The following is a 26,387-nucleotide window of genomic DNA, read 5'->3' as shown; positions in this document are numbered from 1 at the left end:
TTTAAGCTTTTTAAAAAGACTAACTTTATGCCTATTAAAATGTTAGCACCAACTCATTTCTTCCAAAGAGTTGATATTTTGTGTAACATTACTCTTCTTCCTCTAATACACTTTTAAAGTACAGAGGAACTTGTGAAGTGTAGGACTATAAGCAAGTAAGTGACTAACAACTCGAGCCATCTTGCTTACAATCCATTTTCTAGTGCAATTCTTCTGATTATATTACAGATGCATATTGCAAAAAATGTATCAGAAAAGGTGCATAAAACTCAATGGTGCCATATTGTTGAACATATAAACAGTAGTACTTATTCTCTTTAGTAATTTTAGACACTCTACAGCAATCCAAAATTTTACTGTAATGAAAGTAAATTTACCATAGTGCCGATTAAATTTGAATTGAGAATATTAAAAATATTTCAATAGTGTTTTCTGAAATAGCCATATCATTGTGGCTTTCTCTTTTTCATCCCATATTTTGTGTCTCAAAGATGCATTAGGATAACATGTAAGAAAAAATTAAAATTTAAAAATCAAGTTATTTCTTTATAAAGCCAAGCAATAGCAAAAGCCTAGAAATAAGTTTTTAGACTTAAATAAGCATTCCTTGATATATAGAATAAACAGCTTTCATTTCATCAGTTTTAAAAACCAATCACTTTGGAACTATTTTTAGTGCTTTCTGGCATTCTGTGCATGTTCTGGGCAACTGTACTAGATTTATAACTCTGAAAGTGCTGTGTTATTTATTATCTTCCAATAGGCAATGAAGTGGTGTCTTGCAAATGCATATGTCAAAAATGTTCAAGTTTACCAGAGTGGTTCAGTTAATTTCTTCCGAGAACAATAGGCCAAAAAATGAGGGCTTTTATGTCACCCTTATTTAATTTTTTTCAAAAGCGAAACAGAAAAAAGAACCAAAAGAAAGAGAAAACAAACAAAAAAAAAAACCTTCCCTTGGGAATTTCATATCCAGCATCAACTGTCTGTTCTTTGACTTTGCCAGCTCTTACAAAGAATTAGTCTCAGACAAGCTCATCATTTTGCTTATTTCAGCAGTATTTTCTCCTGAATTTGCAACCCCAAAGCTCACTTTTGAATTTAAAGCTATTACTCAAAAGTGAAATAAATTCCTCTCCGTTATGTAAGATTAATAGAAAGTCCATAATTTTTCCTTGATCTGAACCTGAAATGGCAATTTTGTGGAATTGTGATCAATGTCATTTATGACATTAGAATCCAAATCAATATACTATGTGTAAGTGATTCTTACATTCAGCTCATGTAATATATTATATTCTTCTCTAAATTTTTGTTTCTTCTTTTTTTTCATTGCATATATACACATTTGACATATGCATGATTTTATATGCCATAAGTTATACTCTGGTCAGATAACTAAACTTAGCATTTGTCTTCATAGTTCACTCTGAAAATAAAAGTTTACAATTAGATTGTAAAATTTTACTAGCTATTGACACTTTGGTTTTTATTACATCCTTAACAAAAAAGTTGTTGCTCCAGAAAATAATTTCAGGCAGTTCTATGTAACTTATCTTAAGGTAAGATGAAAAGACTAAGTCAGCAAGTACTGAATATCCAGTGTTTACATAGAATACGCTGTGTAAATAGGAACAATCAAGTGTTTTGATAACTAGAATTAACTGTTTTGTTTCCTTCACTTAACAAGTGCTTCCGTTAATCAGGTGCTGTGTTCTTAGAAACTATACAGGCATTTAATATGTAACAATTCAAGTAATATTACCTTGTACTCATTCACTTTTTTAATAAGGTCTAAGAGAATTATATACACATTTACATGAGTCACATCTACTGCTGTCAGCAGAGGATTAACATATCAGTGAATATTAAAATCTTTTCTCAAGTAAAGGATGTCCCTATCACCATGGTTAAATAATATAAGTAGATTTGTAATACTGGGTAGTATAGATCAAACCTCACAGATTCTTTGTACATTTTGTGAAATGACACATTTATGATAAAGCTGGAAAGATGATTAAGAGTCAAACTACTTTTTTTCTTTTCACATCTTTCTCTTTAAACTTATGCTATTATCACACATAAAGCAAGCAACTTCAGTGTTCTTTTAATTCATCAATTGGGTGTGGATATCCCTTGAGTCAGCTGCAATGGGAGAACAATAATAATCAATGTGTTCATCACCTACTATTCTTAAAAGAGACCACACAGAAAATAGGCTTGCAGTGATCATTCTAAGATATTGAGCTCATATTAGCATTATCCTTTACAAACAAATTAGAAATTTCTCCCAAAGTTGTTGAAAATGATTTGCACTTGACATGTGGGCAACTCTCATTCACATGCTTTGAACAACATAAAGTCTAAATATATAACCTTGTACAATAATGGAAAGTACTATGTCTTGTTCAACACAGTACCCATGTGCACCTATGGAGAGATTTAACTTAATATGTGGATATTGTGTCTAGGGACCATTTCTTTAACCTTATTAATGTTTTTTTCTGAATAATTTACTTATTTATTGTCAAAATGATGTACAGAGGGTTACAGTTTCATATGTAAGGCAAAATATTTGGGCTGGTAATATAGCCTAGTGGTAGAGTGCTTGTCTTGCACTGGGCTCAATTCCTCAGCATCACATATATAGAAAAAGCCAGAAGTGGCACTGTGGCTCAAGTGGTAGAGTGCTAGCCTTGAGCAGAAAGAAACCAAGGACAGTATTCAGGCCCTGAGTTAAAGCCCCAGGACTGACAAAAAATAAATTAAATTAAAATATTATTTTGTAGCTAATTACAATTACATTGAACAAAATTGTCATAAAATGGAAAATAGCAATTCAATCTTAATCCATTAGCTGATACTGATATTTTATTATCACTCTGAAAATTAGAAAAAAACATATATTCTAAGGTTCATTATTATAAGATTATACTATTTTAAAATTTATTTTAAGGTTACTGTTATTTTTCTTCATGCTGTTTTATTGTTATTATAAAGGTGATGTACAGAGGGTGTACACAGGTAAGATGCAAGGAGTGATACTGACTAAGCCACATTATATACTTAAATTCACATGTTGAGTTGAAACCCCTCTGTATGACCATTTTAAATGATTTTTTAAAAAAACTACTATATTTTATGTAAAATAACAAAATTTAGAGAATGTTCTCTTCTTGGATTTTTACGTAGACATTAGCATCATTTTCTTTGGAAAAGAAGCCCCAATACAATATTCTGACAAACCTATACAACTACAAATTAAAAATACTAATCAGAAATGTACTCACAGAAATAATATTAGAAATGAACACCTCCAATAGTAACCTGAAATTTTCTTCTGTAGCTACTGTTGAGTTACATATTTTGTTAATATTAATCTTTGAAATCAGTAGTGTTGTTAAAGTCTTAATCATTGAATTTTGTTTTGTCTTTGGTAGATTTAGTTCCCACTATGTTATTAAGATATTTACTTTTTCCTGTGTGTTCTATGAACCTAGGAAAATAGTGCATGTCATTGTATCGAGAGTTAACATAACAGCTTTAGCAGAGATATATATTGTGATTTACAAACTATTTTTGTAGACATAAAAGTGACATTATATATTTTAACACGCTTTCTTTAAAAGCTTTTGGAATATCATTAGAAAAATGAACTATTAATTTATTTTTGGTAGAATTATAAGAGTAAATATTTTATTCACATTCAATATCACAAAATTCTACTTTTTCTTAAGCAGTTTATCAACTAAGGACTTGTTTGTGTTTTTAATATGTAAATAGATAAAATATGCTATATACTAAAAGAACATGATTATACATCATCTTCTATTTATCTGTTTTTAATTGACACATAAAAATTGTACATTTCAAGTGTATGAATTTAAAAACATATCAGGAAAGCATGAATTTTTTGTCTGTCTGGGCCTTACTTACTTTACTTAACCTAATTTTTCCAAGTCTTTCTGCTTCTTTACATAAGACAAACAGTATCCATTAGTTGGTTAATTACAAAAAGATTAAAAATTGAGGAAATTGATAATTTTAGTTTTGGTGAAGTGCTAGTTTATATTCCATAATAAACAATTTAATTCACAATATTTTATGACTTTGCATTTGAATAAAAGTGTAAATGTATATCAGAGCAATATATGCATGTATGCATATATATAACATTTACAGGAATATATTCAAATACTTCATAAAATTAAAAACATGTAACTTGAGAATTATGTAGGATTGTATATAAGCTATAACAACACGTGGATTAATTTTAAAAAGATAATATGGCATTAGGGAAGTATTTCAGTGTTAATGCATTTGCCTAACATGTGTGAGGCTCTAGATCTAATAGCCAATACTGCCAAAAAGAAGAAAAAGGGTAATCTGATATGGAATATGTTTATGAACTACCATATGGTTTGACCGTCTCTGGAAACCTGCTTTCATTTGTTAATTTCTAATTTTTAGTATCTTATTAACAAAGTAGCATGAAAAACAAGGTGTTATCCTTCCTTCCTTCCTTCCTTCCTTCCTTCCTTCCTTCCTTCCTTCTCTCCTTTTTTCCTCCCTTCCCCCCTCCCTCCATCCCTTTCTGTTCCTCTCTTTCTTTCCTCTCTGTCTCATTCTCTCTCTCTTTCTCATTTTGCAGTGCTAGTGATTTTTATACCAGCTAGGGAAGTACTCAAAGACTGAGGTACCTATATCTCTAGTACTCAAAAATTTTTCTGTTTCTATAAGAAACATTAATTTTGTGCATATTAAACAAATTCATATTTGGACTATAGTTAATGTATTTCCTTCATCTGTCAAAATCATTGGATGAAATCAGTAGATGTGATATTTATTGTCTTATATTGATACTTTATATTGCTTGTTATTTTTGGTGGCGAACATGTCTTGGTCAACTATATTCAGCAGGGATTTATTGTTTAATTAATTGGTAATTATTGTTATTTTTTTATTTTATTTTTTGCCAGTCCTGGGGCTTGGACTCAGGAACCAAGCACTGACCCTGGCTTCTTCTTTGCTCAAGGCTAGCATTCTCCCTCTTGAGCCATATTGCCACTTCTGGCTTTTTCTGTTTATGTGGTGCTATCTACGGCCATACCACCCTGACCGCCCCCGATCTCGTCTGTTTATGTGGTGCTGAAGAATGGAAACCAGGGCTTTATGCATGTAAGGGGAGCATTCTGCTGCTAAGCCATATTCCCAGCCCCATTTGTAATTATTATGTGTAATTAAACTATACCTTTATTTACCATGTGAAATTTAGTGACAATTACTTTAAAAATTTTTCATACATCTTCCTTTTGAGCACTTGCATAAATGAGTATCATTTATCACCACATGATACTATGAATAAAATATTCCATAGCATCTTTTAGCAACACTCTCTAATTTTAAAAATATCCAGAAAGATTAATCGACTTGATTATGATCACATTAAACATATTTTAGGCCAAAGTCTTAAACCAAAGATTTCTTTTTTAAATTAATAATTTTCAAAGTGATGTACAGAGGGGTTACTGTTTCATATATAAGGCAGTGAGTATTTATCTTATCAAACTTGTTACCTACTTCCTCATTTTTCTCCCACATTCTTCCCTCTCCAATTCCCTCTCCGCCAGAGTTACACAATTGGTTTTTGGATATTGTCTTCTAAGTATTGCTGTTGCATTGGTTCACCTTTTACTCTTTGTCTCTCCATTTCGAAGTTCCCCTTCCCTTCCGTAGTTCTTGTAAACGCATATAAATTACTCAGAGAACCAAAATCACTTACAGGGATTATCAGGGGTAAAACCATGTGGAACAAAGACAAAAGAATAAGGCATAATTTCACATTTTATATTGAAAATAACAACAATGATAAACTACTTATGTCCATAACTTGGAATTCATTTTACCTATCATCATCTTATGTGTTCATATGTACTAGCTATTGAGCTATTGTGATCTTTTGCTAGGACTATCCTAGATATATACTAATTATTACCAATGATGGAAGCCATAGTCTATGTGTCTTTGGGTCTGACTCACTTCACTAAGTATGATTTTTTTCCCCCGTCTTTCCATTTCCTTAAGAATGGAGCAATGCCATTCTTTCTGATAGAAGCATAGAATTCCATTGTGTATAGGTACCCCATTTTCTTTATCCATCTTGGTTAGTTCCATATTTTAGTGATAGTAAATTGTGCTGAGATGATCATAGTTGTCCTGGGGGCTTTAGTGTGGTCTTACTTGTGAGCTCTTGGGTAGATGCCCAAAAGTGGTGCTGCTGGGTCATAGGGGAGCTCTATGTTAGCCTTTTGAGGAACCTCCACACTGCTTTCCAGAGTGGTTGAACAAGTTTACACTCCTACCAACAATGCGGTAGAAAACCAAACATTTCTGATATCCTTTTTTGACTTACCATATTGGCATATGCCATTTTAAATTTTAAAATCATTTCCATTCCTAGGTTAACAGAAATAACTGATATTTCCTAATTTATATTTACTTTTATGGATATCTTATATTAACACAGGATTATATTTCACTTTATATTCTCCAGGGACAAAACATTTTTGATCTTGATGTCATTGAATCACCAGAAGGAGAAAAGATGCCACAACTGATTGTTCAAAAGGAATTGGATAGAGAAGAAAAAGATACCTATGTGATGAAAGTAAAGGTAGAAGACGGTGGCTTTCCTCAAAGATCTAGTACTGCCATTTTGCAAGTAAGTGTTGCTGATACAAATGATAACCGGCCGATATTCAAAGAAGAGGAAATCGAAGTCAGCATACCAGAAAATGCTCCTGTTGGTTCTTCAGTAACACAGCTTCATGCCACAGATGCCGATATTGGTGAAAATGCCAAGATTCATTTCTATTTTAGCAATCTAGTCTCTAACATTGCCAAAAGACTATTTCACCTTAACACCACTACTGGACTTATCACAGTCAAAGAACCACTGGATAGGGAAGAATCACAAAGCCACAAGTTACTGGTTTTGGCAAGTGATGGTGGATCAGCACCAGCAAGAGCTATGGTGCTGGTAAATGTTACAGATGTTAATGATAATGTCCCTTCAATTGACATCAGATATATTGTCAATCCAACCAATGGTACTGTGATGCTTTCAGAAAATGCTCCACTCAATACTAAAATTGCTCTTATAACTGTGACAGACAAGGATGCTGACAATAACGGTAGAGTGACATGCTTCACAGATCACGAAATTCCTTTCAGATTGAGACCAGTATTCAGTAATCAGTTCCTGCTTGAGACTGCTGCATATCTTGACTATGAGTCCACCAGAGAATATGCCATTAAATTACTGGCTGCAGATGCTGGCAAACCTCCTTTGAATCAGTCATCCATGCTCCTCATCAAAGTGAAAGATGAAAATGACAATGCTCCAGCTTTCACACAGCCTTTCATAAGTCTTTCTGTTCCTGAAAATAACTCACCTGACACCCAGTTGACCAAAGTAAGTGCAACGGATGCAGACACTGGTCAAAATGCTGAGGTCGCTTACCTGCTGGGCTCTGATGCTCCACCTGAATTCCACTTGGACCGTCGTACAGGCATTCTGACTGCAATGATGAAATTAGACAGAGAAAAACAGGAAAAATACTATTTCACAGTTCTAGCTGTTGATAATGGAATACCACCATTAATGACCAATGCCACAGTGTTTGTGACTGTTCTTGATCAGAATGATAACAGTCCAATTTTCACTCACAATGAATACAACTTCTACGTCCCAGAAAACCTTCCAAAACATGGCACAGTTGGACTGATCACTGTAACTGATCCTGATTATGGAGAGAATTCTGCAGTTACTCTTTCTATTTTAGATGTGAATGATGAATTTACCATTGATCCACAGACTGGTGTTATTAGGCCAAATATTTCATTTGATAGAGAAAGACAAGAATCTTACACTTTCTATGTCAAGGCTGAGGATGGTGGGAGGGTATCACACTCTTCTACTGCTAAAGTTACCATAAATGTAGTTGATGTCAATGATAACAAACCAGTTTTTGTGGATCCTCCTTCCAATTACTCCTATGAATTGGTTCCACCTTCCACTAGTGCAGGCACAGTAGTCTTCAATGTCCTCGCAATCGACAATGACACTGGCATGAACTCAGAGATTCTTTATACCATCACTGGAGGAAACACAAAAGGTCTGTTCATAATTGACCAAATATCAGGCAATATCACCCTGAAGGAGAAATGTGTTGTTGCAGACTTTGGTTTACATAGACTGATAGTCAAAGCTATGGACTTGGGACAACCTGATTCACTCTTTAGTTTTATAGTTGTCAATCTGTTTGTGAATGAGACAGTAACCAATGATACTCTGGTTCGTGAATTGGTGCGCAAAGGCTTTGAAACACCAGTGACCCCAAACGCTGAAACAACTGATTCATCCTCACCAACCAGTGACTATGTCAAGATCATGGTAGCCATTGTTGCTGGCACCATAACTGTCATCCTGGTGATTTTCATCACTGCAATAGTAAGGTGTTGCCAATCACCACATCTTAAGGCTTCTCAGAAAAATAAGCAAAATTCAGAATGGGTTACTCCAAACCCAGAAAATCGGCAGATGATAATGATGAAGAAAAAGAAGAAGAAGAAGAAGAAAAAGAAGAAGCATGTCCCCCAAAACTTGCTGCTCAACTTTGTCACTATTGATGAAGCAAAGAAGGATGATGTTGATAGTGACAGAAACAGTGTCACACTAGACCTCCCCATTGAACTGGAAGAGCAAACCATGGGCAAATACAACTGGGGCACTACACCTACTACCTTCAAGCCTGAAAGCCCTGATTTGGCTCGGCACTACAAATCTGCCTCTCCACAGCCAGCCTTCCAGATCCAGCCTGAAACTCCTCTGAATTCAAAGCACCACATCATCCAGGAACTGCCTCTTGATAATACCTTTGTGGGCTGTGACTCCATTTCCAAATGCTCCTCCAGCAGTTCTGATCCGTACAGCGTTTCTGAGTGCAGCTATCCAGTGACAACTTTCAAGACCCCAGTATCTGTCCATACTAGACCGGTAGGTAACCAACTGAATTAAACACTCTAATTTTAGTTACGTATTTGTTATTTTCAGTTGATTAGGGTTTCCAGTATCTACTGGCTTTGAAGAAGAACTAAAACAATATTTCATAGCATTAAAATTGACATATGAATTTAAGTATATGAATTAATATATATGTATATGTTCATTTTGGGTAGAAAGTCCTAAGAAAACAACTGCTATGTCTAAGAAAATTGGGAATAAAATGATAATGGTGAAAATTACAATAGGGTCAATTTTGTCTGTTGATAGTAATAGGATGCTCCTTCTGTGAGACTATACTGAGAAACTCCCTAGCAAGGAAAGTAGCTATATTCTCAGTACCTTTGTGTATGGGATGTTCAGAAATATCTGACTATGTACTTTACAGTAAAGCTTTGTAGGTTCTGACAAAGTGTTCACATGCTAATGGTGTTGAGATTCCTAGCTCCACTTAGGAAAATCTGTGATTTCCCAAGTAATTAAATACCATTAAGATATCTTCCCTTCAGAACTTCACCATGCTTCCAGTTACACAAAGAGTATGATTTTCATATTAGTAACTCAAAAATTATTCTAATTCATCAAATCTGTATTCACACAATACAGTAAGAATGGAATTAGAAAAATTAGTACAGATTCACTCTTGTCCTCAAGCTGGACAACCAAATACAAAGTAGAGAAACCTATTTTACATCATCAATTAAATATTTACATATTTATAGAAGGTATTCAGAGCCATTCAGGAGAAATTCTTAAAGATAATGACTTTTGGAAAATGGAGTATGTTTGCTTTATCTCATGGGCACAAAGGGAACTAAGAGCATATTAAGACTCAGGAAGTCTATGAACAGCAATTTAAAACCCAATATATTTATGAAAACAAGAGCTTTTACAGTATTTTTTTCCATCTGTATTCCATGGAGAAATGAACACAAATTATCTTGAAATTCATAACTAAGGTAAGTGATTTCTTGGTTATTTCTTTAATAAAGTGATGGAATTTGTCTAAATTTCCCCCTTTAACTTATGCCACATGTTCACTTTATTATTTTGTCTTTATAACTCTAAAAGTACTATCATTTTCAGTGAATAAAGGCTATTAAGATGTGCTCAGACTTAATAAAACTGAAAGTATGAGACCTATGATGTTATGCATTAGTGAATTTTTGGTAACAAATATTATAGATGCTTAAAATCTCCTCAGGACATATTGTTTTTCTTTAAATTTAATATTTCAAAAAGCCCACTAATTTTCTCCATTTATCATTTTTTTCCTGGGAAAATTTCTGAGAAAATAATTTGTTCTGATCACTATATGAGTGCTGCATATCCCAATAGCATATGTTTTCCTAGGGAAAATGTTGACATTATTTGAAAATTAGACAAAGGTGGCATTATTGAATTACAACTTTGGATTATCTTTTTTTTTTTCTTTTCTACTTTCTGTGCTTGAACTCAAGGCCTGGGAGCTGTCCTTTAAGCTTCCTCTGAGTGGGGACCATGATCCTTAGATCTCTGCCTTCTGAGTAGCTACGATTATAGGCATGAGCCAACAGCCTGCTGCATCATTATTTTTAATTGGTTCATCAAGTGTGTTAGTGGAGTAAATTCTGGTTAGTGTTTTTGAAAATGTATAGATATATTTTATGAGCTCATCCAAATATATAAAGCTATATATTTGAAAACTGAAGAGGAAGATAAAGATTAAAGCATCATTTTATGAAAACATGTATATACTACTCAATGTCTTACGTAGAAATATATATGAAATAATTGACTACCTGCTTTCAAAAAATTGTAAAAAATTTCCTTTTCGTTTCTTTTGAATTTCTTATTCATTGTTAAAGTGATGTACAGAGGGGTTACAGTTTCATACATAAGGCAGTGATTATATTTCTTATCCAAATTGTACCTCCTTCCAAATTGTTTTCTTTGAATTCTCTAGTCTTTCAACTTCAGAAATTTGGTGAAAAGAATGTTGAGAGTTTCACACAGGTATAATTCATGGATAAAATCATATTGTAAAAGAAACATCTATACAAATGATAAGCATAGTCTGATGTAGCCCAGAATTGATCGTCACTGTGATTAAATTCAGCAATTTTGATTCTGTGCATCTATAAGGTAGTATGTAAATTTTAGATATGTAGCATGCTTGGCAAATTAAGACTCCTAGAACACAACCATCTGATTTTGATAACATGTTATTTTTCTTGTCCTAGACTGATTCCAGGATATCAACTATTGAAATCTGCAGTCAGATATAACTTTCTAGTAACATAATTATATTCTTTTCTCAGAAATATTCCAGTGGTTTTATGATTTCCCAATTTGGCCTAGATCATTAATTATGTAATTTCAATTTCCTACTATAAACGCAAGCAAGGCAAAGTCCCTCCCTCCTCAAAGTGATGATCCTCAATGATCTTTTTACTCTCTTTAGCTGTAATCTGGCAATTAAAAATTCAAATTTATGGAAGAAACAATGCATTATTATCACACAGTACTATCATGCTGTCTCTGCTTACTCATCAACAATTGTGATGAAATATAATGCTTTTTGTGTACACACTGATGATTAACATGTCAAACTTGAACGATGAAAACATGTGGTGTTGAGTGCTGAAGAGTTTAAACATCATCTTGTGGAATTTGGAAGTGAAGTTGAACTATATGGAAGTTATTCTCTGGAAAGTATCCAGGGAATTAAAATAGTTAAAGACTAATCAACCAATAATTAAAAAATCAAATCCATGTATTCTGATATTTGGGAAATATTCATTATCAACTTGTCAACTACAATTACCTATCACTACTTAAAATTCTGATGATAAAATTAATTGGAACATTTTATGTTGATTGTAATCATGCTTTTTTACTACTTTAATAATTAAAAATTTTTCGCATTCGTGCTTCCTTTTATACATATAAATTTTTATAAGAAACAAGCTTTTTTCATATTTTATCTCCAAAAATGAGAAAATAAATTGTTTATACTCCCTATGAAAAATACATTGGTATTGTTTATATCATGAAACATAACTGCAGTCATATGGATCATAGAAACAGGATGAAGACAGGATATATAAAAATGATTGTCTAAATTTTGACACTACTTAGGAAAATTATTCATTTTAGGAGCTTATTTCTAAATGGAATCTCACTTTTTTCAAGGCTTTACTTGGTGTTCTTTCAATTTTAAAATAACTTACTCTGTTTACCTTTAAACCAAGAGAGACAGAGATTACCTACGGAAATGTAAGGCACTAGAGTAAAATTTAAATAATGATGTTTTTCTGGCATCATATTATTGAATATATTGTTGCTTTATGTAACATGCCTTTTACAATTTACTCATTTTTCAGTGTTTCACTTACTTCCTTTTCTACCCCCAAATGCCACATATTAGGTAGGCATTTATTATATTTTATGGCAGAATGACATGTTTCATATTATGTAGTGTTACTTAAGCTTCTGTGACTTAGTATCTCTAGTAATAGAAATGTCTTGGGACAAAAAAAGGAGTATAAAGGATTCTTTTGTTTATGATATACATATGCTTTAATCTTTCAAGCTTTGTATCATTTCACCTTGAGAAGTATGAATAAGTTTTGTTCTGTTACACACATACGCTAAAAATTTGTACATTATTGTAATTATCTTTGATGCAAACATATTTAGACTAGATCTGTACCCTAGTCAGCATGTCAAAGTACTATGACTGTAGAATATACAATATTTCAGAACAAGATTCTGTTAAAATGTATATTCTCATTGTCACAATACAGGACCTTAATACCTTCAACAATGTCACAATCCAGGAATACCTGTGCTTTCTGTCTATCGAAACATGTAGTTGATTATAATAACTGAATGTTACTGCTTTTACTGGTAATGAGAAATGTCTTATACGTTGAAATATTACATAATTACAACCAACACTGAGAAATACATAAAGGTAAAGCTTACTTTTGTACAAATCATTCACTTAGAATAACTTTATAGATATTTTGTTATATAAGTTATATTTATAATTATATTTGTTCTTGATAAATATTTTAATTTAATTCAAATAACTCTAAGGAATGTAAAAATTGAGTGGAATTTGTATAGTCCGAAATCAGTGTCCTATAAATACCAAGATGTAGTTAGAGAGGGACATTCTTTGCTTCCAGTTTAGTGACCCTTTCCTTTTATGACTATAATGAGAACAATACCTACTTATTTTATTTCATTTAAAAATGTCCCATAAAAGAAATTTTCAATGGTTTTGTGAGTGTTTTCTTTTCATAAAATGAAAATAGAAGCTTTATTTCTAAAGCTGTGATACCATCTCCAAAAATGTAGTTTCTGTAAAAAAGGGACTTCTAAGCTGATTTCCTTCCAGGTCTTTGCACTAAAATATTAATTGAGCTGAGCCAATTATGATTCAGATGAAATAGTATTTAAAACAGGTAATAGGATAAAATAGGCCATTTCTATTAATTATCTTTGATTTATCTTTTTGGAGAAAAATAATATTTATATTTCATAATATAAGCAACATGAAGAGATATGAAAGAAAATGCATTAAAATATGTTTGTGTCTGCTTAATTCTTAGTAGTCAATTTGATGGTATCTTTAACTGTCATTTATTATTACTGGTCTGCTAGACAATGTGTGAAATAATTTTCAGCTTTTTCTGTTAGTGTTAATGGATTCCTTCAATATCTTCTATAAAGTGTCTCTGATATCTGGTCTGGTTTTTATTCTAATTATTGAATAGGGAAAGACAGACAGAAATATAACAATCTTAAGACTCATTATAAAAAAGGAACAGGAATTTTGGTAACTATACTCTACTGAATCATAAGTAGACTTTCACCACTGCCAGAATTCTCAGAAATATTTTGATTGGAATCCACATTACACAATTTGAAAACAAAATACTGAAATATGTTCTCTCAATTTCTTTTAAGTATAAAGTTTCATTTTTAAATTAGTAAAGCAATTTCATTTCTGAAATCATTTTTCACCTGTTTACATGTGAAATCTACAAAGTACTTAATTTAACCATTAATTATTTCTTCTAGTTTTTTTCTTCCGACTGCTATGTCCATATTTAAAGTAAAAATACGTTTTAAAGAAATTATGAAAATTTGAGTTTAGAGTCAATTAACCACTATTTTGTACAGTATTTTCTTTTGAACAAGAACTGATAGAGCCTCATTTTAATCTTCAGTCTCCTACATCCCTTGCTGTTTAGTTCGTCGCTGGACTTGTGTATTTAGCTAGGTGTATTGTGAAGCAAAACAGAATGAGCATACCTTAAGAAATCCTACACACACTTCAGTCGCATACTGTGAATACTGCTTTATGTGATCTTGTGTAACAGATTGCTTACCTTAAATATATTGAAGTTTGGTTATTTTTGTTCTTTAATATTTCAATTTACATTTCTAGCATGAAAGGTGCTGCAATAAGTTATTTGTCTTTTGTATTTATTGTTCTCTCTTTAGAGACAACTATGGTGCATCTTTTTTCATGAATATTAGGTATACAAGAATGATATATGTGGTTTAATTTGATACTTAAAAATAAGACTAGGATTTTAAAATTCTAACTTATCCATAGGATTACATTTTTACTTAGCTGGCTTCGAATCATGATACTCAGATCTCAGACTCCTGAGTAGATAGGAAAAAAGTCATGAACTAACAGCACCTGGATATCAGTAAGATTTTTTAATATAATTTACTCAGTTTGAAAGTGTTATAGCTTTTTTCATCATTTTAAACTTACAGAATTATTTTTTATTCTATATGAAGAATAGATGAAGAATTTTTATGCATATTGAAGATTGACTTGCTTATTAGACATATTTTTCTACATCTACATTTCAAAAAATTAATGCACTGCCATAGATTGACTAGTTGATAGTGGAATACAATTGCATGCTATACATATGCACTATGAGACTCTCTTGTGGTTAAGAAAAATGTTATTGACTTTCTGCCAACAGATACCTCAGCAAGAACAATCAAGCTATTAATTATTTTCATGAGTTCTCACAACCAACCTTTACACTTCCCACATTCTATATGTTATGAACTGAAATTTTTAGTTTTATTTTTTAAAACATTACATTTTATTAATTGAGCCACACATTCACAGTTATCATGCATTTAGGAATAAAACTTACTTTGTCAAATAAAATAAAATCACAATTATTTAATATTCACATATTGAAAATTTTAGAATTAGGTATATGAAACATCTTTGGATTTTATTGAAATTTGTACTTTCCTTCCTTATTGTGGAGGCCTATATTTATTAAGTATTCACTAATCTACTTCATAATATTTTTCTACTTGAAATAGTTTAATGTAAAAGGCTGTATCATTCTTTTTGTCTTACTATTTGATGAAAACAGTACATAGTGAAATATTGTTTTCAACAGAGTAAAGTTTAATACTAATTTTATTCCCCTCAGTGGTAGACAAAGCAAATAAACATACAATTATAATAAATGTTATTTTTAAAAGCACAAAGTAATGTTTTTTAAAATGTTTTTGATTTTTTACTACATATTATGTCTAAGCTCAAGTACCAAATAACTTCAGATCATCATTGCAATAATACATTATAAAAGAAGAGTATTCATAAACACTGTCACCTTATACAAAATAGTTCACACATGAAGCTCAGAAATTGTTTAGTGTCACACATTCATGTGGTTTTAACACAAACTGACTTCTTGTCAAACAAACATGAACATAATTTTATATTCAGTGGTGGAGTAAATAAAAAAGGGAATCATATACATCCTGAAAAACTGGCTTATGAGTTTCTAAATGAGAGAATGTATTTCATTGTTATTATATATTCTTTGATTACTTTGTTGTTCAAAATTAGGTAGTGTGTTCCATATTGCACAATTGTACAATTTATTTGTGCATTCATCTTAAAAAATTATATTTTTTCACATAAAATTCATTTACTCAAGAGGAGATACTTAGCTCTCTTTCTGGTGTATATGAATCTAGACTCTATCTACATGGTATCAAAATATCTGGAAGCAAAATACACTCACTATACCTGGAGCTATTTTTGGCAACCTGACTAAATTATTTGATTTTATTAGAACACAAATTTTAACACTGCAAAACCATTTTGGTATAGTATCACTTACACAGTGAAAATAATTTTACATGCCATATAAAGTTATAAATATCTGAATCTAAATTAGTTACTACTATTTAACAATGAAATTAGACACAGTTTCAGTTCAACTGTACACATATATGTTTTGGTGGTTGATAAAGTTTAGCATGCATTGATGTCAAAATGCACACACATTATGGAAATTACAAGGAATACACAATCAAGCAATTCAAGGTTTTTAAATTGAAATAAACATATGAAACTCACTTCTAGGAAATAATATAATTAGTCATGTGCCTATTAGAAACTTTATTTTAATGTGATATTTAAATAAACCTAATCTAATGTATTTTATTTTATTATTTTTTAATTTTTTATTATAAAACTGATGTACAGAGAGGTTACAGTTTCATACATTAGGCATTGGATACATTTCTTGTAGTTTGTTACCTTGTCCCTCATACCCCCTCCCCCCTCCCCCTGTCCCCCCCTGAGGTGTTCAGTTCGCTTACACCATACAGTTTGCAAGTATTGCTTTTGTTGTTGTTTCTCTTAATTTACCCTTTGTCTCTCAATTTTGGTATTCCCTCTCAATTTCCTAATTCTAATACCAGTATACACTGTTTCCAATATACTCAGAGAAGATTACAGAGATAGTGTAGATACAATCCACGAAGGTGATACAAGAACATCATCAACAGTATAAACTACAGATCCACATGGGATGTTGAAAGTAGTTACAACTGTGATATAACAATCGTTTCCATAAAATGGAGTTCATTTCACTTAGCATCATCTTATGTAATCATAAGGGTATAGCTATTGGGCTCTTGTGATCCTCTGCTGTGGCTTGCCTAATCCTGTGCTAATTATTCCCAATAAGGGAGACCATAGAGTCCATGTTTCTTTGGGTCTGGCTCACTTCACTTAGTATAATTTTTTCCAAGTCCTTCCATTTCCTTACAAATGGGGCAATGTCATTCTTTCTGAGAGAGGCATAAAATTCCATTGTGTATATGTATGACATTTGCCTGATCCATTTGTCTACGGAGGGGCATCTGGGTTGGTTCCAGATTCTCCCTATGACAAATTGCGCTGCAATGAACATTGTTGTGCTGGTGGCTTTACTGTGATTTTGTTTGTGGTTTTTTGGATAAATACCCAAAAGTGGGGTTGCTGGGTCATAGGGGAGTTCTACATTTAGCCATCTGAGGACTCTCCATACTGCTTGCCAGAGTGGCTGACACAGTTTACATTCCCACCAAAAATGAAGTAGGGTTCCCTTTTGGCCACATCCCCTCCAACAACTGTTATTGTTAGTTTTCTTGATATATGACATTCTTACTGGGGTGAGATGGAATCTCAAAGTTGTTTTGATTTGCATTTCCTTTATGGCCAGTGATGTAAAGCACTTTTTCATATGTCTCTTGGCCATTCTCATTTCCTCATCAGAGAAGTCTCTTTGTAGGTCTTTAGCCCACTTGATGAGTGGGATATTAGTTCTTTGCGGTTTTGTTTTGGAGGAAAGTAATTTTTTTAGTTCTGCATATATTTTAGATATGAGGCCCTTGTCCGTTGAATGGCCGGTAAAGATATTCTCCCAGTCTGTGTGCTTTCTGTTTGTCTTTCAAGCTATGTCCTTTGCCCTGCAGAAGCTCTGCAGTTTGATGCAGTCCCATTTATCCAACCTTTCTTTGATTTGTAGCCTTTCTGGGTCTTTGTTCAGGAAGTTCCGTCCTGCGCCAAGGAGCCCAAGTGTTTCTCCTACTTCTTCCTTTAGTGTTTTCAGGGTGTCTGTTTTGATTTCGAGGTCTTTAATCCATTTGGAATTGATTTTGGTGCAGGGTGATATACAAGGATCTAGTTTTAGTTTGTTGCATGTGTTGAGCCAGTTTTGCCAGCACCATTTGTTAAAGAGGCTATCTTTCTTCCACACTATTGTTTTAGCCTCTTTATCAAAGATTAAGTAGGCATAGTTCTGTGTGTTTATTCCCGGGTCTTCAATTCTGTTCCATTGGTCTTCAGGCCTGTTCCGGTGCCAATACGAAGCTGTTTTTATTACTATAGCTTTATAATACAGCTTGAAGTTGGGTATTGTACTTCCTCCAGCACTGTTCTTTCTGCTTAGGATTGTGTTTGCTATTCTAGGTCTTTTATTATTCCATATGAATTTCTGGATTGCTTACTCTATTTCATCAAAGAATGGTGTTGGGATATTAATGGGTATTGCATTGAATTTGTAGATAGCCTTTGGCAATATTGCCATTTTGATTATATTAATCCTCCCAATCCAGGAGCATGGGAGGTTTTTCCATTTCTGTAGTTCTGACTTAATTTCGTTTTTCAAAGTTTTAAAGTTCTCCTCAAAGTGGTCTTTCACTTCTTTGGTTAAGGTTATTCCTAGGTATTTTACGTTTTTGGAGGCTATTGCAAAGGGGGTTGCTTTCCTGATATCAGCCTCGGTCTTCAGGTCGTTAGCATACAGAAAGGCCGTTGATTTTTGAGGGTTTATTTTATATCCTGCAACTTTGCCAAAGTTTTGGATCAGCTCTAGTAGTTTGGGGGTAGAGTCTATGGGATACTTTAGGTATAGGATCATGTCATCTATGAAGAGAGAGAGTTTAACTTGATCTTTACCTACTTGGATCCCCTTTATATTTTTTTCTTGCCTGATTCCTCTGTCTAGGAATTCTAGTACTATGTTGAAGAGCAGGGGAGAGAGTGGACATCCCTGCCTTGTTCCTGATTTTAAAGAAATGGCTTTAGTTTTTCACCATTTAGAGTTATGCTTGCTGTTGGTTTGTCATAAATTGCCTTGATCATATTCAGGAATGTTCCCTGGAATCCCAGTTTTTCCAGGGCTTTTAGAATAAATATGTGCTGGATTGTATTAAACGCTTTTTCCGCATCCAGAGATAAAACCATGTGGTTCTTTATCTTGCTCCGGTTGATGTGGTGGATTACATTAATTGACTTGCGTATATTAAACCAACTTTGCATCCCTGGGATGAATCCAGTTTGATCGTGGTGTATGATTTTTTAGATGACCTGTTGAAGTCGATGGGCCAGAATTTTGTTGAGAATTTTTGCGTCTATGTTCATCAGGGAGATCGGTCTGTAGTCCTCTTTCCGTGATGAGTCTCTGCCTGGTTTTGGGATGAGGGTTACACTGGCTTCATAGAATGAGTCTGGTAGTGAACGTTCTCTTTCAATTTCATTGAAGAGTTTGAGAAATATTGGTGTGAGTTCTGTTTTGAAGGCCTTGTAGAATTCTGCAGTGAATCTGTCTGGACCTGGGCTTTTATTGGATGAGAGATCATTTATTGCCATTTCTATTTCAATACTGGATATGGGTCTGTTTAGGAGGTTTAAATCTTCATGGTTCAGTTTGGGGATATGAATTTTTTCTAGGAAATCATCCATTTCTTCCAAGTTCTCGAATTTGTTGGCATAAAGGTTTGCAAAATAGTCCCTTATTGTGTTCTGAATTTTGGTTGTTTCTGTGGTGATGTTACCTGTTTTATCTCTTATCTTGTTTATTTGAGCGTGCTGCCTTTGTTTTTTGGTCAGGTTTCCAGGGGTCTGTCTATCTTGTTTATTTTTTCAAAGAACCAACTCTTTGTTTTGTTGATTCTTTCGATGGTCTTTTTTGCCTCTAATTGATTTATTTCTGATTTGATTTTAATTATTTGCTTCCGTCTATTGAATTGGGGTTTGGCTTGTTGTTCTCTCTCAAGAAAATTAAGGTGGTTCCTTAAATTATTGAGTTGCTGTTTCTCCAATTTGTTGATATTTGCACTCAGAAATATAAATTTTCCTCTGAGTACTGCCTTTGCTGTGACCCAAAGGAGCTGGTACTTTGTGTCCTCAACTTGGTTGAAGTCCATAAACATTTGAATTTCCGTTTAAATTTCTTCAATGACCCTCTGATGGTTCAGCAGTGTGTTGTTTAGTCTCCATGAATTGTAGGATTTTCTGTGGTGGTTGGTTGAGTTGAGCTCTAATTTTATTCCGTTGTGGACTGAGAGAATGCGGGGAATGGTTTTGATACTTCTGAATTTGTACAGATTTTCTTTGTGCCCTAAGATGTGATCTATTTTGGAGAATGTTCCATGTGCTGCTGAAAAGAATGTGTATTCTGTCCTTGCTGGGTGGAATATTCTGTAGATGTCGATTAAGTCTAGTTGGTCTATGCATTTGTTTAGTTCTGTGGTTTCTTTGTTCAGTTTTTGGCGTGTTGATCTATCCAGAGGTGATTGTGGAGTGTTAAAGTCCCCAAGTATCAATGTGTTTGGTTCTATGAGTGATTTTAGAGCCAGTAGTGTTTGTTTGATGAAGTTGGGTGCTCCTGCATTTGGTGTGTAGATATTTAGAATGGTTATTTCTTCCTGTAGGAGAGATCCTTTTAGTAGTTTGTAGTAACCTTCTTTGTCTCTTCTTACCTTTTTTTAATTTGAAGTCAATTTTGTCTGATACTAGGATTGCAACTCCAGCCTGCTTATGGGGGCCATTTGCTTGATAGATTTGTTTCCAGCCTTTCACTTTTAGAAGATGTTTACTTTTGCTGGATAGATGTGTCTCTTGGAGGCAGCAGAAAGATGGATCTTGATTTTTGATCCAACTTATGAGCCTATGTCGTTTGATTGGAGAATTAAGTCCATTAATGTTGACAGTTAGGATTGAGAGATGATCGTTTGTTCCTTTCATTATCACTATCTTGTTTAAAGCTGTGTCTTCCCATTTCTTGATCTGATGTTTATTAATTAGGGTTCATTTCTCTGTCTGTATTGGGATCTTGATTATTTTCCCTGTATAGTACATCTTTAAGGATTTTGTGTAAAGCTGGTTTGGTGGAGATATATTGTTTCAGTTTTTCCTTATTGTGGAAGTTATCATTCCTTATTGTGTAGTTATTTTTATTTAGATTTTGGTATACTTCATTCCAGGCTCTCCTTGCTTTCATGTTCTCTGCTGAGAAGTCTGGGGTAATTCTGATTGCTTTTCCTTTATATGTGATTGTTTTCTTTGCCCTAACAGCTTTGAGTATTTTTTCTTTGCACTCTGCTGAAGCTGTTTTGATCACAAAGTGTCGGTGGGATGTCCTATTCTGGTCTGGTCGATTTGGGGTTCTAAATGCTTCTTGTATCTGTATAGGCCTTTCCTTCTGGATATTTGGGAAGTTCTCAGCTAATATTCTGTTAAATAGGTTGCCTATCCCATTAACCTCTTTCTCCAAGTTTTCCTCAATACCTAATATCCTTAAATTGGGCTTCCTGATCGTGTCTTGAATCTCCTGTAGCGATCTGTTTTGTTGATTGGACTGGATTGGTATTGATATTTGATCTTCCTCCATAGAATCTAAGGAATCTTCAGTTTCTGAGATTTGATCCTCTGCTTCAGTTAGTCGGGACTGTAAGCTAGTTACTTGATTTCGAATCTCTTTTGCTTTTGACTGGTCTTTCCTGATAATTTCCATGTCATTTCTTAGGTCTTATATGGACTTCTTTACTTCATTAACTTCATTACTTTGGTTTTGAGAGTTGTCTCTCAAATCTTTAAGCTGGGTAGCTATCTTTTCATTTGTCTCTTGAAGTTCATTTATCTTTCTATTTGTGGATGCCATGAAATTCTCCATTAACTTTTGCTTTGCCTCCTCACGCTCTAGAATAATTGACTGAAGAGATTCGAACTTTTCATTTATCATGTTTATCAGTAGACTTTGTAGAGCATTTTGAGGGTTCTCTTCTATGTCTTTGATTGGCTGCTCTGCTTCCTGCTTGTTTTGAGTGGGGGATAAGACTTCATTGTTTGCCATCTTTCTTCTGTTTCTTCTGCCCATTTGAATTGGGGATGCCAGTCTACCAGCACCTGTGAGCACCGTTTAAGACCCAACGCAGCCCTTACCAGTCACTGTTGTGTAAATCTTACAAGTTCACAATTATGTACAGATACCCTGAATACCTGTCTATAAAATTAGATTTGGTGTTCCTAAAGAGTACAATCTCAATATAACAACTGATCCTGGGCCCTGTATTTAGTAGTTACTTATTTACTGTTACAACCCTATACACAATTCTTGTTTTTATATTAAGATCTTTTAGGACTGGCTTTCTCTATGATCCCCTTTGATTCACTCGTATTAAGCTGGGATACCCTCTATCCAATAACCAGGAGTCATTGGAGACTGGAGGTCCAGGCAGTAAGTCAGGAGTATAAGTTGGAGGTAGTAAAGAGAACAGAGTAAAATGTATTGGGGAGGGGAGGTGGTGATTTTGGTTTTGTTTCAGTGACGTGGAAGTGTCGAGAAGAGTAGAATCAGTAGAGAGAATAAGGTTGCAATGATAGTTAATGGAGAGTTAGCAGAAAAGAGTGGAGGTGTTCTTCATAGGAAAGTAAGTTTTAAAGAAAGAGAACGAAGAGAGAGAAATAAAGTAAAAGTAGTGGGAGACAGATGCACACAACAGAGAAAAATTATTTTAAAAAGAAGATAAAATAAAAAGGAAAAAAAATATAAAAAAAATCAGCAAAGGAACAACGCAAACAAACAGAAAAGGAAAAAAAAAAACTTGATAAAACAAACTGGTAAAAATAGAAAACATGGGGGGAAAAAAAAGACGAGGTTTCCGAATTGAAAAAAAATTTTTTTTTAAAGTTTAAGAAATGTTGAAAAGATAAAGAAAAAAAAATGTGGAGTTTTCCTTGTTTGGGTCGTCTTTCCCCAGTCTCTGGTTTCCTTATGATGGTCTGCAGTCTATATTCCTGATTTTCTGGGTTTGGCAGAATTCAGCTTGCTCCTCTGTTTGCTGCAGGGCTGCTGCCTTTACAGCCTGCCTTTGAATAGGCTGTGAACTCAGCAGGGAGGGGCGCCTCTGGCCTGTTTTACCCAGCTGAGAGGTGCTTGACTGTGCAAGGCTTCTGCCTCCTGCACCAGTCGGCCTCCTTCGCAGAGTTGGTTTTGGAAAGCAGCTCCTTTTCGGGCTGGGAATTGGGCTTCCTCTGTGACGGGACCGTTTAACTGTCTCAGGTTCCTCCGTCTGGTGTTTCCCTGCTGCTGGGAGCTGGTGGCTGTTTTCGCTTTAAATTTAGAAGTTCCAGCGGGCAGGGCGGGGCACCTCTGGCTAAGCCGAGGCCCAGGGCATGCCTCCCGCCTGGGCAGGGGGCATTCTCCTGGGCGGAGTTGGCTCTCGCTGATTGGTCCCTCTTGCCCTTTTCAAAGATGGCTAATTTGACCTAGCTTTTCCCAGGCCCGCTTTAGTTCCAATCTGGTCTGACCCTATGCCAGTGGCAAAGATGGCACTTCGCTCTGGCAGTGGGGGCAGGGCTGCCTTGCCGGAGTTGCTCTGTGGTCGCGAGTGTGAATATCTTTCGTGGGTACTCACGCTTTCTCGGCGATTTCAGGTCGTCCATGCTCAGGTGCCGGCTGGTCTCCACTGTGTGCTTTACCTCTGTGGAGTGCGGGTTGCTGTGATGGGCACTGTGCCAGTGTCACCGACACTGGCGTGGCGGTGGGACACCGCCCAGAGCTCGAATCTGTGTTTTCAGACGTGCAAAGTCGATTTTTCCTTCCTGGCCAGAATCCCTGTACTGTTACAACTTACGCTGGTTGTATTTCTACTGGTAAAAGTTTCTATGGGGTGAGAAATCTGCGGTGCTGGAGGGAGCTGAGCTAGTGCACTGCAGCTGCTTTGCTGTCTTCCCAGAAGTCAACTCTAATGTATTTTAAATGGGTTAGTATATACATATGTATACACAGGTCTGCAAACATTTCTTATGTGTTTTTTTGCCACATTTCTAACAGACAAAAATGATAGCTTTTAATATAAAGACAGTTTGTAGTGTACACGTATAAATTCACCAATTTTAGTGTATCTTTTTAGTTTGTTATATCTCACTTCCAAACAACAATCATTTATATAACTCACATTGTTACATATTATCGATCATTCAGTGAAAATTTCTGGCATAGTTAATGCATTTAGAATACATGTTGATGCATTTTATTTTAAAACTTGTCATTAGGGGCAGGGAATGTGGCCTAGTGGTAGAGTGCTTGCCTCGCATGCATGAAGCCCTGGGTTCCATTACTCAGCACCACACATATAAATAAAGCAGGAAGTGTTGCTGTGGCTCAAAGGGTAATGTGCTAGCCTTGAGCAAAATGAATCCAGGGACAGTGCTCATGCCCTGAGTTTAAGCTCCAGGACTGGCCAAAATAAAGAAAGAAAGAAAGAAGACCCCCTTGTTTTTAGTTTACATGAAATAGTTCTCTTCATAAACTTTCCTCAGTCTCTGAATGTTCAAAAATCTGGTAATATTAAAGTGTATATGATGAAATGAAGTTGTTCTTTGTTATCTAAGTAGTGGTATTCAGATTTTACTTCTCTTGCAAAAAAAGAGATATATTTTTTATCAATATCCACCTTCTGTTCACATGGTATGACTAAAATTTACCGAACTAAAATGTATATTAACACAATTAACATTAGAATTTATTAAACCCTTGCTTAATTTTAATAACAATGGAAACAGTGTATTTCAAACTTAGATTTTATTTGTTAATTTAGGATTTGATGAAGAGGTTGTGATATGTGTATTCTACATTGAACACATTCATTTTTGTAAATATCTTAGTGTGAACTATGAGTCAACATACATAATAGGGATGTATGTATAGGAGGATTGCTCCAGTTTTCACATTGGGTAAGTAGATACTTTCTACAATTTCTGTTTTTGAGTGCAGCTTGTATTAAGAATGACATTTCAAGGAAAAATATACAATTAAATTTGTGAAAATTTAAAATATGTAATAATGTTTAACCATTCCTTTTAGATTTTTTTATTTTGCTTTATATTTTGTAGCTATAATTAAAGAGACAAACAGCACTTCTGAGAAGAATTAGAATGGATCATTTAAAAAGTGGAATACATGTAGCTCCTAGCATCTGGTTATATTTCAATGTAATTTCAGTTCATAATGCCTGTTTAATTGTGCTAAGTGAAACACCTATAATAAAATTACTTCTGCATTGCACTAACATATCTTCTGAAACTTTTTGAAATGCTTGTTGTCAAGAGGGTCTATCGAGTTTATTAACATCACCAAGAATTTAAAAATATATTAATCCAATAATATCCTAAATATGTCATGATATTTATTGGCATAGAATTAACTAGATCTTTATAAGTTGTCATTTTTTTCACCAGTATTGTGACATAACCAATCTAAGTTATCCCAGTATAATAATGTATATTGTAGCAATTTTCATTCTTTGCAGTTTTAGTTTTGTTTATTTTATTTTTTGTCTTTTCCTTTTTGGTACTGTGGATCAAACCCAGGATGTTGCCCTTGCTATTCAAGCACTTTTCCAGTGAGCTACATCCCAGACCTTGTGCCTTTTATTGTACTCAAATTATTTAAACACTACTAAAAGTCACTTATTTGGTATTAAAGCATGCCAGATAATGGAGTTTACCATGATTTTCAGTAATAGTAGTAAGTATTTCTGAAACTTTTACTGCCATCAAACTGATATGAAGAAAGCTGTTTAGTGTGGTGAAGGATGGAGTATGAGGGTTAGGTTTGTGGAACAATTGATCTCCTAGTTACTATTAGCTTTAAAAGTTCCTTACTAAACTAAGGAGTGTTCCTGTAAACTTTTTGCTTTGTTTTCAGGTTTCAGTGCAGAAAAAAATAATCCTTGAATGTAGTAGGTAAAAAAATATCACATTAAACTAACAAAATCCAAAATTCTAGTTTTTACCACAGTCATTAAATGATGTGTGTTACCGTATTATAATTTTATAGCACCTTGCATACTTATGTTACATCCTAGGAGGCTTATACCTAATCCTATCCAGGAAATTTCCTAAAGGATGCAACACTCCCCTGTACTCAGTCACTTCTAAATAAAAAATATATCCCATGAGTCTTATCTTTAAAATACTTCCCACATTTGTCCCTTCCCCACTTTCTTTTTCAGGTATTCATGATGAGTTAGCAGTTCCACAACCCATAGGGTCTTTCTTTCTACATTCAAATATCAATTTGATTTTGTGCTATTCATGCCGAATGCATTTTTTTGCAACATGGATATGATAAAGGAAGCCCATGACAATATATTTTTTAGTTTTCCTCTATGGCATTACAGAAAAGGAAACAGAATTAAATTGTCATGGTGC

General features: G+C 34.1%; 1 protein-coding gene across 3 annotated transcripts in view; it reads left to right on the top strand.

The window, feature by feature from the left end:
* Window positions 1-26,387, top strand: part of Pcdh11x (protocadherin 11 X-linked) — a 679,365-nt gene that overhangs the window by 54,392 nt on the left and 598,586 nt on the right. The window contains exons 5-7 of one of the 3 annotated variants that reach the window (XM_048336146.1): window positions 6,554-9,058; window positions 9,988-10,023; window positions 11,287-11,364. In XM_048336146.1, the coding sequence (XP_048192103.1) occupies window positions 6,554-9,058; window positions 9,988-9,993 (2,511 nt within the window). In that variant the 3' untranslated portion in view covers window positions 9,994-10,023; window positions 11,287-11,364. Of the gene's footprint in view, window positions 1-6,553; window positions 9,059-9,987; window positions 10,024-11,286; window positions 11,459-26,387 lie in introns of those variants that run through there. The other 2 variants (XM_048336145.1, XM_048336144.1) reach the window with 2 other exon arrangements.

The sequence above is a fragment of the Perognathus longimembris genome, chromosome 28, assembly GCF_023159225.1.
Source record: "Perognathus longimembris pacificus isolate PPM17 chromosome 28, ASM2315922v1, whole genome shotgun sequence".
Lineage (NCBI taxonomy): Eukaryota > Metazoa > Chordata > Mammalia > Rodentia > Heteromyidae > Perognathus > Perognathus longimembris.
This window is presented reverse-complemented; position numbering and strand designations above follow the sequence as displayed.